The sequence below is a fragment of the Stigmatopora argus genome, chromosome 3 (assembly GCF_051989625.1).
Source record: "Stigmatopora argus isolate UIUO_Sarg chromosome 3, RoL_Sarg_1.0, whole genome shotgun sequence".
NCBI lineage: Eukaryota > Metazoa > Chordata > Actinopteri > Syngnathiformes > Syngnathidae > Stigmatopora > Stigmatopora argus.
Window position 1 is genome coordinate 5,826,474 of NC_135389.1, and position 14,159 is coordinate 5,840,632.

At 38.2% G+C, this 14,159-nt stretch overlaps 1 protein-coding gene across 4 annotated transcripts in view; it reads left to right on the plus strand.

Annotated features, from left to right (window-relative positions):
* LOC144070946 (F-actin-monooxygenase mical2b-like) overlaps positions 1 to 14,159 on the plus strand; it is a 54,318-nt gene that overhangs the window by 21,688 nt on the left and 18,471 nt on the right. For 2 of the 4 annotated variants that reach the window (XM_077595527.1, XM_077595528.1), the window contains exons 12-25: positions 2,301 to 2,448; positions 3,226 to 3,425; positions 4,090 to 4,169; positions 4,395 to 4,463; positions 4,576 to 4,701; positions 6,136 to 6,318; positions 6,554 to 6,817; positions 6,952 to 7,086; positions 7,158 to 7,559; positions 7,714 to 7,815; positions 7,960 to 8,052; positions 9,488 to 9,505; positions 9,688 to 9,874; positions 9,959 to 10,023. In XM_077595527.1, the coding sequence (XP_077451653.1) occupies positions 2,301 to 2,448; positions 3,226 to 3,425; positions 4,090 to 4,169; positions 4,395 to 4,463; positions 4,576 to 4,701; positions 6,136 to 6,318; positions 6,554 to 6,817; positions 6,952 to 7,086; positions 7,158 to 7,559; positions 7,714 to 7,815; positions 7,960 to 8,052; positions 9,488 to 9,505; positions 9,688 to 9,874; positions 9,959 to 10,023 (2,072 nt within the window). The remainder of the gene's footprint in view (positions 1 to 2,300; positions 2,449 to 3,225; positions 3,426 to 4,089; positions 4,170 to 4,394; positions 4,464 to 4,575; positions 4,702 to 6,135; positions 6,319 to 6,553; positions 6,818 to 6,951; positions 7,087 to 7,157; positions 7,560 to 7,713; positions 7,816 to 7,959; positions 8,053 to 9,487; positions 9,506 to 9,687; positions 9,875 to 9,958; positions 10,024 to 14,159) is intronic. The other 2 variants (XM_077595529.1, XM_077595530.1) reach the window with 2 other exon arrangements.

Here is a 14,159-nt window from a genome sequence, read left to right on the forward strand (position 1 = left end):
CATTTATTACGAAGTGCCTTGTTTTAAATGTGGCAAAGATCTTAAACAATAATGGATCAAATATTTGAATTGACAATGTGGATATTGTAGTCCAACATTACACAATTGGACGACAAAAAGCTTAATGACAATTGAGTTTATAAAGTCTCCTATGTACTAGCTTTTCAAGTTTCTTCAAGCCCAGATATAAATAACTACTTGATAGTTTGTAATCAAGCACAGCAGTCATTGGGTTTCAAATGGAAGTGCCTTGAGCATTCAAAACCATAGCCGTTGATGCACAAGAAATAAAGAAATTAAAAAAAAAAGCAAAAAATAACTCTTCAAAAGCAGTTGGATGATGGGTAAATTATTAAAAAAACGTCACCCTTCCAAAAATATATTCAGTATAAAGAAACTAGTGCCAATATAATTAAATAATAGAACCTAATAGCAACCACAAAATGCTCCTTGATATAAGTAACGATCACAACACGAGGTTTTTGATGTTTAATAATCTGGTGAAAAAAACTAAAATAACTAGAAAATAAAAAAAGAGACTGAAATAATTATTCAAGCCAACCTAACCTGTTAGGACAGTTTCAATTAACTATTCAATATACAGGAAAAAGTCTGATCAAATTATCAAAGCAGACTGGAAAAACAAACACTAAAAGAGGTCATGAAAAAAGGAAACGGCAAATAAAAACAAGAGCCCAAATTGCAAAGCATTTAAGAATATTTTAGGTTTATGCATAACCTACAGGATATTGTGTATTTTATTTTGGTGGATGTCTGCATTTAAAATTGACTGTGCCATACTCGTCAGCAGTGTTCCCTCTAAGATGCGCGCGTGCGCAATTGCGCACTACTCTCGTCCTCGCTGCGCAGCAGCAATCATATGGCGCGCAGTAAAAAAAAAAAAAAAAAAAATCGGTTTTTTTTTTTTTTTTTTTTTTTTTTTTTTTTTTTTTTTTTTTTTTTTTTTTATACCCCTTTCCCCATGATGGCGCCATTTAAGCGGCAGCAAGTGGCAGTAGCTCTGTCCACTTATGTTTTTCGTGTTTTACAGCATGTTTTACATGAAAAATGGACAGGTCGCCGAATGGACGTTCCGCCGAACGTTCATTCGGCGACCTGCCCGTCTGTCAAACGTCCGTCGGCGAAACGTCTTTAGGCGAATCATCCGAGTACCGATGATGTCGCTCACACTGGTACTCAGTGCGCTCAGGGAGGTTGACTTTCTGCTCAGACCAACGAAAAATTAGAGGGAACATTGCTCGTCAGTGGTCATGTACAGTATAATAGCTGCTTTACAGTCACATCAATATGTTCTGTTCACTTTATTTTTTTAAATAAATTGGGGTGTCGTCCACCCACTGTACTGGACTTCCCACAGACAAAGATATCCAATATTTTTTACTGTTTGTGCAGTAAAATCTTCCAAAATTAAAATCCAGTACTTGAACTCCTTTCTACAGATACAATTTTCTCCACATTCCTTTCTGCCAAGTTCTATGTTACTTCTTCTTTATATCAAGACTTTTCCTTTTCAAGAATTTAGTCATTGATATCCAATGTTACCAGCTGTGTATGGACTGTTATCAAATTGGCTGGCAGTGAATGAGCAAAAGAGGGCCTCACGTGTATCAATGAAAATGATCATGTTTCATCTGCACTCTGGGATGCCAGATAGCCATGGATTTAGGATTCCACCTCCGCTGCCAGACAATAGAGATGTTGTAAAAGCAATTTCATAGAGAAGAAAATAAAAGCCTACAATAGAAAGAAAAAGAAGACTTCAAATCTTAGCAACCGATTCTTAGATGTTTGAAAATTAGTTTTTTGCTTCAAAAGAAGGGTATGTGGAGAGGTGCAAGACTTGGGGGGAAATGTACAGTAATCCCTCGAATATCGCGACTTCAACTTTTGCGGCTTTACTACATTGGATTTTTTTCTGGGGAAACAAATTATTTATTCTTTTATTTTTTTAAGTTCATAAAAATGTGAAAATCCACGCTGAAACTCGCAGGCGGAAGCCACTCCCGTCTTCAGCTTGCTGCTAGGACTCGGCACTGAAGAAAAAAAACTAGTTATAATGGGGTGATCCTACTTCGCGTTTTTTCTTTTATCGTGGCCATGTCTGGTCTACATTAACCGCGATATTTGAGGAATTACTGTACAACTAAGTAATGTTTCTGTATTCTTTAATGTTTAAAAGTGCTTTTTTAAGCAGCGAGAATATTACGGAATAGGTTGACCAGACACATTTGCATCATATTGTAGAATCAGTAATGTAAGGATTTTTTCCTCTCGTGCAGGGCCTGAAGTGCGCCCTGATCGGCTACTGACATGGTGTCAGAAACAGACTCATGGGTACAGAAACGTCAACATCACTAATCTAACATCTTCCTGGAGGAGCGGCCTTGCACTTTGTGCCCTCATTCATAGACAGAGGCCTGAACTCATGTAAGAATGCATACACTGAATCTTAACAGGTTCATAACACGAGACATTTGTGCTACGTTCACACTAGTACAGGTCAATTCTAATTTCTTTGCCTGTGTGCCACATATCTGATTTTTTTTTCAACTTTTTTTATGTAGTGTGACCAGTCCAATTCCATTTCTTTTAAATTCCAACATAGGATTATTTATGTGAATAAAACTTGGATATTGGTGATCATAAAGTTCAGTGCTCTTAACATTCAGAACGACTGTTCCAGAAATGTGGAGGTTTGTCTAAATGCTGTTAGATGTATTTAAGCAGGCTGTTTTGTAATTTTGTTTAAGCATCTTCTCATAGTGCATTTTGAAACAGCTACACCATTTTTTTTCTTTTTCTCTGAAGCCTGTATTTCAGCTGTAGCAAAACAAGGATTTTACTTCGCATCCCAAACAATCTTCACTGGACCTTTGCCTATAATCTCAAAAGGAACCATATAATATCTTTTAAATCTTGTCTAGATAATTAAACTTGTTTGGGACCATTTGCCTTTACTATATGATATTATGAAAGTACCCCAAAAACATCAGATTTTCTAAAGCATTGCCAAATGTTCTCTAATTCTATTTGTGTATGTAATTTTAGCTGAGCCCAACTGTAAGTACAAGTTGCGTTTCATAAGTATGGTTTTTATTGCAGTAAAAATGTCTACGTATATACGTGATTTTAAAAAAAAGTTTAAAAAAAAAGATCACAATTATGTTAAATTTTCAAACCTATCTTTGTCCTCCGTTTACTTAGTGACTATAACTCCCTTAATGAGATTGATGTGGCGGCAAACAATCAATTGGCCTTTGATGTGGCCGAGCAACACCTTGGGATTCAGCCCGTGACGACTGGAAAGGAGATGGCGGCTGAGGTAGAACCAGACAAACTGCTAATGGTTTTATACCTCTCCAAATTTTACGAAGCCTTCAGGAGCTCTCCAGGAAACAAAAAAGGTCAGATTAATACATTGACATCTAAAAATGTTCTCAGTTAATACCAGGTTGCCTCATTTGAGCATTGTACCTTTTATTTTATAATGAAAAGGTGGGCATCATAATAGTTAGATACATTTTTGTTTTTAATATTTGGTGGAAATGCTTCATTTTTTTTAAAATGCAGCTGCATTAGTTTAAAACAATGAAAAATGGACTAGTCTGGATTCGCCTGACCCCCCCCTGGGCTTTTTCCTCAACAAGCACTAGCGCGCTGTCTGCATTTTTTTTAAGTGGATTTGCGTGTAAATGCGTAATTTGATGTTTTGATAGCCTCAAAGATAGGTTATATTTCTTTGAGTGATTCTCGTAGTGGGATTTGTTAAATGTCGAATGAGTTACATCAAGTTTCATAATGGTGAAAACAAACAAAAATCCAAATACTGATCATAATTTCACTAGCATGCAGGAAGAACAGGTAAAGTATTGCTGTAGTATTTGGGGAAGTAATTAAAGTGACATACGACACTACTTTCAACTGCAGTTTTTTACTTTTTTGGTTACTATCTTCCACCAGAACTTGTAAACGCAAAAAAAGTTATGTCCCATAGTTTGTTTAATAAAGGATTTCTTGCGTTTTAAATCACATAAGATTTAACAATATGAACCCACTGTGCTCTTTCAGGAGAAAAAGAAAGCGATGAGAATAGTGAAAAACAGCCAGCAAAAAGCAACCTCAGCCAGCCCAGGAAAAGGATACCTAAGGTATTGTAATATATTGCTGAACATTATAACTTTTTATTTTTAAAATGATTGATCCGCTTATCACTTCACACCACATCTGCTTTTTGCCTTTTCATTAATCCAAGCATCAGGATTGTAGTCTCATCTTTAATACATGGATTTTGCTGACTCAACATCTCAACCAAAGTTCAAAGCCGTAACTTGTCTTTTTTTGTTGTTGTAAAGTGGATGTGCTTGTTCTCGCAGGACGACAAAAAAACGGATGAAGATTCAGTAAATAAGAGAAGAAGAAAGGGTAATGGCTACCTCACAGAGGTAGGTTGTTTTTTTTCATCACTTTTATCACATTATCCATCACATATTTCATTACATGTAAAAATGCTTCTACATAATCTTTCGTGTTCCCTTGCACTGCAATGGGTGGCAGTTATCCTGTCACAGTGCGCCCTCAGCAGGTGAGGATGGGAAACTGCAGGAGAACCGGGTTCGATCCATGGCAACACAGCTTTTGGCCAAATTTGAGGAGAACGCTGCAGAAAAAACGCATGGCAAGGTCGGATATTTACATGCAATACATTAAACATCTGAGTCACATTTTTTTTAAATCCTTCCGTGCTCTTTCTGCATTTGATGCTGAAAATATTCAGGCAACAGAGAATCATAATCCAGGAAAAGAGTGTAATTCAGGGCTACATTGTATTAGTGACGTGGCATTTAAAGATTGATCAGTTATGTGATACTTGGTATGTCTGGATGAAAAAGGCAGGGCCATCAGAATGAACTCATAATGAATGGGGAAAGGATCTTTTTTCCCATGTATTTCAAGGTTAAAATATAATTTGAGATTTGAGTGTTTTGAAAAATAAGCATAGCTGCAGAGCAAAATTAAACTTGTGACTCATCGCAAGAGGGACATTTTTGTTTTGTTCTAATCTTAGAATGTTGAATTTAGTGGCACAATCGAAGTAAATTCAAATACACCAATTTTTCATTAATTATGCAGCATTACTGAATAAGAAGTTACCCTATTGATTACATTCAGGTTAAAACAGTGCTTCTCAATTATTCTCTGAATAAAAATAGACAGTCTCTATCAGGATAGCCATCCTTCACTGATCTAAATGAATCAGAGTTTGTTTATTCTGTTGTAGAAATGGCAATAGGTGGATATACAAGATTTGCAGCATCTGGTGTTAAGTGATAAAGAATTGAATCAATCTTCACCAGAATGACCTGATTTGTTGCTAGCATAGCTATATGAACTAAGGTGTTGCTGTAGTAAAAGTTTTTGGAACCAATTAACTTGAATTCGATGATTTCCCTCAACCAATTTGATGGTCTCTCTTAGTGCTAAATTGTACCACAGCACAGTTGTTGGAAATCACTGGATTTTAAAGGTGCTATCTTGTAGAAGATGCCAAATTACGAGTCCGAAATTATCACTTATTTGGGTCTTTTGCCGGGAAAACACACCTTATGGAGAAGCACTACCAATTTCGCCATACGCAGTTTCTGGGTATGATGAAAATTAGGCTTTTTGTCGAGTCAATGATGATGACAAAGCCCATGTCCGATTATTATTATTGTTATAATTATTAAATCTGGCTACTCAGTCTGATTATTCTATTATAGCAGAATAGGTGGGTACACATACATTGCACCTAATGACATTAAGTGATGTAGAATTAAATCAATCTTCACCAGACTAACCCGATACACGGCTAGCATAGCAAGATAAACTGAAGAGTTGCTGTAGTAAATGTTTTTAGAACCAATTAACTTGAATTATAGTTGATTTTCTGCAATCCGTTTGATGCTCTCTCATGGTACTATATTGTACCACAGCACAGTGGTTGGGAATCACTGGAATTTAGAACGGGATTAATAAATATTTTGGAACACAAGGGACGCTTATAGGGAACTTTTTCTTCAACCCTTTTATTTCCCCCTTTTTTTACTTCCTTTTCCTCATTCCTTCTTTAATCAGCCTGAGGATGAACTAGACAGCATATCCTTTGCTTCACCTTTGTCACCTTCCTCCACTCCACCTCCACTCTTAAATGAGCAGGACGTGGGGAAGAGTGAAAATCCTCGCTTTGCAAAACCTAAGGATGCTCATCATTCCACTTCAACTCCTTCATCTTTGCGCAACCTAAAATCCAAATGGCAGGTATACTCCCGACAGGAAAATATCTTTATTCTTCGTTATATGTGACAATAGAAATGTTTATGGAGGATGAATGAATGTACTGTACTGCATGTGTGCAAAAGTTGTACTCCTGTATTTGTTGCTGTATGCAACATGTATTTATGGTTGATTTATTTTCAGCTTTTAATTCTCAATACATATATAGTTGTCACTCAATTTCCTCTGGCTCCCTGTGTCTTCGCTTCCATCTCCTCAGCCCTCCATCTACCTTCGCTTACTGGAAAATCCTGCTTCTGTGGTTCCACCAAGCAGTTTCCTTGTTTCTCCCACCCCTTCTCATTGTATAAGCACCAGTTGCTCTCCTTCAATCTCACACTCCAAAAGCCCATTGTGCTCAGCGAGTGCTAAACCCCTCTACCCAGAATGCACCTCTTCTATTCCTAAAGCCAGCCATTGTTCAGCCCCTGCTCTGTTGGATGTTGAATTTTCCTCACAAAAGTCAGAGGAGGAAATACAACAGGTGAATATTTGTACTGGTATTTAAAGTACAGAGCTCCACCTAATAATTAAGTTTATATTATTCAAGACAAAATGCATCTTAAATATATTTCCATGTTCTTGATCATTTCTGCCTCTTTTTTCCCGACCCTCCAGATTAAATCTGAAAATATTTCTACTAGACAGTTTGGTCAAAAGACTATAAAGGAACGAGCTGTCGTCCTTTCATCCTTGTTAACTGGCTCCAGGAAACCTACTCCTGTTCATTCTTCCTCTATTCCTGAATCACAGGTTCAGCTCATCATGTAGTTTGTGGTTGTCCTTGCGTTACTTCACCTTTTAAATGTCTGACTCTTCTCCAGGTTGAACTATCCACTTCTATCCTACCTATTCCTCTATCCAAAAACACCAACATCTACCCAGTGGTCCACCCTGTCCCTGACCCCACAGCCCAGGCCTGTTTTTCCTCTAATTCTCCACCCTGCAAGCACATGAAAGACTCCCCTATTCCTCCACAGCAAAATTGTCACATGGAATCCTTGTCTAGAAATGGAAATATCTCAATTGAAATACCAGTTTCTAATGAGAGCAGAAATGCTAAATCTTCACAACTTGAAATCAAGTTCTCCTCAGGTCCACTTTTTGTAGAGATGAAGGAAGTTAAAGAAACAGAACAGAGTCTCCAGCACAGTGTTGAAACCCAACAATTCTGCAATACTGCCCATGAGGTATCAGAGAGCAACAAATGTGGCAGTAATGTAAAGGTAACAGATGTGTGCCAAAAGATTTGCATGGAAAGAAACAGCATTCAAGGCACATTAAAACTACTAAGAAATGATTTTAAAAATACAGTTTACTACTTGGAATCAGCACCAACACATTTTAATTGGTTGGTCTTCCCCCTGCTGTATGTCTTAGCTCAATAGAAGTTATGGTCTTGAAGACTCTAAAGGAGTCATCCGAAAATCATTCATTCGCTCTGAGAGTTGTCCAACAGGAGCTCCGAGCTACAGTAAAGAGGTACTAGAGAATAATCCAGACACCCTCAATCCACGTTAATTAAGAGAAATGAAATTGATATTTTTTCCTCTCTTTAACTTTGTTTTCTGAATGCTCTGCTTTTCTCTTTTTTTGTACTTGCGTTTCTCTTGGTGGCAATATTAGCGTACAGTTGGAAAAGTTTCATCAACAATAGATGCTAAAGCTCAAAAACTGGCCATTCTCTATGAGACAGATCACAGGCCCGGTGCTGCTATGGTAAGATGGGAGTGGATATGTAACACTCAGGTTCATTGCCTTTCCTGCTCTTTCGACTGAAAAGCTACTAACTTTTCCCCCAAAAAATATCAGCACTTGTAACAAAACTATCTTGGGAAGTGTCTTCTCATCATTGCATGCATACAGAACCAACTTCATGCTCACCTAACGATAATGTACAGGGAGTGAAGAATTATTCAGCAAATGAATATTTTAACCACATCATCCTCTTTATGCACGTTCTCTCACTCCAAGCTGTATAGGCTCGAAACGTGATGTACTTCTCTGTAATGAGAAGGGCTTTGGTCTAAAGTTTGGGTGCGCGTTATTCATGAGGTCTTCACTTTTATGCCAAAATCCCAGTGAAAAACTGCCCTCTGCTGGTGAAAAACTCCTCTCCGCAGCCGTTTTAATGGGAGACATCAAACCTGTCTTTGTCCGCCAGATGGCGCGCGTGAGCCCGTTCTACCAGAGCCGGTGCTCACACTTGGAAAAAATAACTCAAGAAGAATGGAATCGATTGATTGATAAATCGGATGATGATGAATCAGACATTGTTTTAAATATTATGATGAATTAGACATAGCACTATTTGACCATCAATGCGATCCAAACAATGGCTTCTATCTCATTGAGGGTCCCGATGGGAAGAAAGGGCCAGTTTATGTATGAGAGGCTCAGGGATATGTTCATGCTGACTCAACCCTGTAGACAACTGGGGAGCTGCTGATGCTGGGGTTATCAGCAGTTTTGCTGATGATTATGCAAGCTGGGCTGAGTTCTTTTCATGGTACTGAACTTTCTTATGTCTTCAAATGCACCCTTCAATAGCTAAAAACCCCCACTCCAACTCCCCAAAATATTCAGCTTTGATATTAATGAATATTTTGGGTTCATTAAGAACATGGTTGTTGTGCAATAATAAAATGAATCCTCAAAAATACAACTTCTCATCTAATAATTCTGTACTCCCTGTATTAGCAATGCAACTGAGCTTTAAAACAATGACCTGTATTCCTCCTAGATTTCTATTCTAGACTCAAACTTTTGGAGGGATTTTTCAGTTTTAAGTCTGGTCAGGTGCACATGGACAATTTTTACGATTCAAAATATTTAAAACAATAAATAAGAAAGAGACCTATAATATGCACCAGTGTGCCTTCTGCTGCATGTTTTTTTTTTGCCTTTGTTTTTTTTCTTCAATTTGCTTGCCAGATTTGCCTTTGCAGCTTTTTTTTTTGCCTTTTTTATTGCCTTTCATAACATCACTACCATTGCAATTCAGTCCAACTTGTTTGCTGGCTGCATCTTTGATACTCATGGTGATTGTGAGATTTGTGTTCTGTGAATGAATTCTACTAAACAGCCCTTTATGTTTTTTCTAATATATTTTTGGTTCAACTTTTTTATTCCTGATGTATGTTCATGGGAAAAGAACTCCAGTAATGAAAAGGTTTGTAATTTTTACTGATATAATGCTCTTTTTCAAAGTTTTTTTCATGTAGGTCCATGCAAATATTGGACATGGAATAATATTCATCTTTAATTTTGTGTGTGTAATTTCTTTAATATTCTTGTGGTGTCAAAGAAACAATGTCACTCTACTCTTTTCCGTCTCTTTTTTACTTTTCACAGCTTGTTGGCCGTAAAGAATTTCACTCTGGATTTGGGGGCAGCGATATCTGCCACTTCTGCTCTAAGCGGGTATATGTAATGGAGAGATTGAGTGCTGAGGGTTACTTCTTCCACCGAGAATGTTTCCGCTGTCATATCTGTAACTGCACCCTCCGTCTAGGCGGACACGTTTTCAGCTCATATGAGTGTATGCTTGAGTCACATTAACTCTAAAATATATTGTCTGGTTGTGAAATATGTGTATTTGAGAATGTTTGTATTCTTCTTTTAGCTAAATTCTACTGTAAGATGCACTATACCCAATACCAGTCCAATGCACACTTCAGGAAAAGAAAGGTAAATGCTGCAGTTTTTCTGTGGATTTTTGCTAAATGTGTATATTGTGTATTGATGGACATCTCACCATTGATAATCATACATTATACAGTGGTATCAACTTCCGAAATTAATTGGTTCTAGAACCTGTTTCGTAACGTGGATTTTCTGTAAATAGAGTATTTGATGTAAATTCTCTAATTCGTTCCATGATAATCAAAAAACTACCAACTAAATCAATTAAAAATAGTGTCTTAGTTTTTGTATAAAAGATGTGAGAAACACAAAAATGAGAGAAGTAATTTAATGTATTAAAATGAATAACAAGCATGCAAAACATTTTCTCTTTGCGCAGGTGCATAAGTATAAGGAGAAAGCTAACATTAGACAACAAACTAAGGACGCGAACATATGCACCAAAGCAGACATTCACTTCAAATTATGAATTCAAAACAATTTAGCATTAAATAACTACTTCTTCAGAAATAATCACACACTGTCACTGTATATCCTGCATTTTTTTTTCCTTCTCTGTCCAAGGGAGTAACAGTCTCACCATCAAGTTTCAGTATAGGTGTCGTCCCTTTTAATACTTTCTTCTGTTTCAATATTGTGGCAATGGGAGGTGGGTTATGGTTGTACTGCCTCGCAATATCAGTCATGGATGATACAGGGCCCGCTTCTTCATTTCATTCGCACCAGTAATTTAAAAAAAATAACAAAGTTGCTTCAACCACACTTATAAACAACACACAATAAAATAAAAAAACAGAGTTGTTTTTGTGAGACAGCCAATGGAAGGCCAGTGGAATGTAGTGAGATTGTCAAGCAGGATACAACAGTACCATGCCCATTTCAGAATAAAATAACAGATACAGGAAATATATTGCTGTTCTGGCGGATTTTGTAACTTGGAGCTTGTTTTTGTACATTATAACAGTAATTTGCATATCAAAGGGTTTCATAAACTGAAAAGTTAATTCATAAGTAGAGACACCACTGTACATGCAATGTACGGATCGGGAATGTTTTTGACAGAGAGAACCAAAACAGTTCATATTTTTAAAAGTTATTCTTTGGGAGTCGCACTCAGAATTTAAAAGTATAAATATATGAATGTTTGTGCATTTTGGTCATACCTCCACTTTTAAAGTCTGAAAAGTCTGAATTATTTTGACATCATTGTTACGCTGTTGCTATTCAATGAGTATCAATGAGAGAATGCATGCAGAAGAGTAATGAAAAAATATATTATTAAAATGGCGCAAGACGTAGTGTCGGCGCCTCAGAGCTGACATGACGCTCCTATTGGTGCGTTTGGGACTCTGCAGTTTCCATACTTAAGTTCATAGGTTAGCGGAGAGCCATATGCACCCATTAAAAGAGCCACATATGGCTCCAAGCCATAAGTTCCCTGATCTAATGTGTCGATTAAACTGATGGACATTCAATTCATTGGAACTGAGAGGTCTGGCAGTGAGTGATCCCATTTCAGTCCCATTGACAGTCAGATGACTGGGAATGTTGCAAGCCCTCCCATTCAAAATGAAGTAGATATCTATCGCCGCTAATGATATGCAATTATTTAGTAAGTGAGCATTATATTTTTTTAATTGAGTGCAGGTCTTCATTGGCACGTCGGGGTACTTGCCCTAAACTCAGAATTCATATGCAACATGCCCAGATCAGTTTATTGAAGTATACTCAAGTTACATTATTTAACAGTAAAATTGAATTCACTTTTATATTGTGAGCTTTGTGTGTTTTATATCATGCATGCACTTACATTAACTAGTGTGCTAGTTTAAATGACTAATTGTGAACACAATTGGGTTTCCTTATACAGTGGTACCTCGAGATACGAGCTTAATCCGTTCCGGGACTGAGCTCGTATGACAAGTTACTCGTAACTCGAGGTAAAGTTTCCCATTGAAATGAATGGGAAACAAATTAATTCGTTCCAACTCTCTGAAAAAAACACCAGAAACAGGATATTGGATTGAAAAAAAATGTTTTATTTCTTATAATTCGCCATATATTGACAAAGTAATAAATAACGAGTGGTTTAATAGAAATAAAGTGTTTAATCTAACTAAAATTGGCCGGATTTCGCCGAGGGGAGAGGGGCTTCGGTTTTTTTTTTCTTCCACACAACGCACTCGTAAACAGAACAAACACTCCACCCTCACGTTCGCTATCGATGGGCTGTTTGCTGTCGTACTATTCCCTTCAAAATATTCCGAAAATGATGCACACAAATGTCCTCACAATCGGAGAACGCACGACCACTTGCCAACGAGCAGCAAGCAGTCTTATCAGCGATCGCACCGCTGCTCATGGGAGCTTCGGGGGCGCTGGCTAGCGGCTCATTTTAGCTTGTAGCATCTGTGTTCGCATCCCCTCGAACGGCGACTATGATAGAGTTGCTACCGGGGATGCTGTTGCGAGCCAGTGCCCCCGATGTTCTTATGAGCAGCCAACGAGCAGAGTCTTTTATCAGCGATCGCCCCGCTGCTCATGGGAGCTTCAGGGGCGCTGGCTAGCGGCTCCTTTTAGCTTGTAGCATCTGTGTTCGCATCCCCTCGAACGGCGCCTATGATAGAGTTGCTACCGGGGATACTTTTGCGAGCACGAGTATACTTCATTACCCAGAAAGCCCTCTTTTCACCGCGCATGCGCGTTGTGCGTTTCCTGGTCTGAATAGCTCATCCGGTGCTCGTAAATATTGTTATACACGAAAGATATGCCAAAAAAAATGCCATGGCAACCTGGCTTGGTCGCATCACGAAACTTTGACCGCATCACGGGCGAATTATTCGATCGAAATTTCCCCCGTAAGACGAGCATTCCGTATGACGAACGGTCGTGTGACGAGGTACCACTGTACAGCGCTAACGCTGCTTCTGTACATCTAGCAGATTCTCAGGACATTTTAATAGTAAATATACGAATATATACACAGGAAAAATGAAAAACTGTGACTTATATTTTTCAGTGCTGGACAGTGCATTTTGGATGTGGCCTTTATTAATATGTAATGCCAATCGTCACCAATATTTGTGATTTCTCACCAGTTCTACTTGCATTTTATGTTGAGTGTTACTATTACTACTATATCATATCCCTTTTCTCACAAGGGAGGAACGGGAGCTTGACAGTTTAAAGCAGGGGTCTCGAACTCAATTTACCTGGGGGCCGCTAGAGGCCGAGTCTGGGTGAGACTGGGCCGCATCAGGATTTCCACAAGAAAAGCACTGATAAAACTTTCCAACGTTATCAAATATCTTTATTTTTTAACAAAAAATAATGAATTAAATAAATTAACTTAAAGATGAATAAAAAAAAAATCAATCAGTAATATAAAACCAAATAATACTAATGAGCATACAGTAGATATACACTGGCTGGCTAAGTAGAGAAAATGAATTATTTTTATTCCGTTTCAAATGTCTGTATTAACAGCTCTTTAACCTTTAACTTTCTGAACTTGAATGGAACATTGAACATGAAATATTCTGAACACGGCTTCTTTTGCCTACTCCTTGCTGCTAGAGACCTGGCAGCGCTTCTTCTCACATAGTCACATTTGGCTTGAGGGAGGAAGCAGTGGAGACCCTCAGTAGAGCTTGAAGATGCTCATCAGTAAGTCTGGACCTGTACTTGGACTTATTGAAGTTCAAGGTGGAGAAGAGCTTCTCACACAAGTATGTGCTCCCAAAAAGGCACATGGTCCGCTTGAACCTTCGGGAAAGTTCAGGGAAGCTGGGGGTCAACTCTCTCAAAAATTGCCCAAGCTTGTCTGCTTCTCCACTCACCTCCCTGAACTTGGCTTTGAGTGCAGAGTTGCACTGCAGGTCAATGAGCTCAATTTGAAGCTCAGGAGGGGCATCTTGCACATCAAAGGAGAAGGGGTCCGCAAAAATTTGAAATGTGGCTTTGTGTGTCTTGAAGTCTGCAAATCTGTGATCAAATTCCTCCTGTAGCTTCGAAATGGCCTCAACATACTTCTCACCACTGAATGGTGTGCCTGCATCCACGAGAGCCTTGCATGCTGGGAAATGGCAAAGGTTTGTCTGAGAGAGCTGGGCTTTCCATAACACAAGTTTAGTGCAGAATGCTCTCACGTTGTCATAGGCAGCACTGACAAGTTGCCCCTG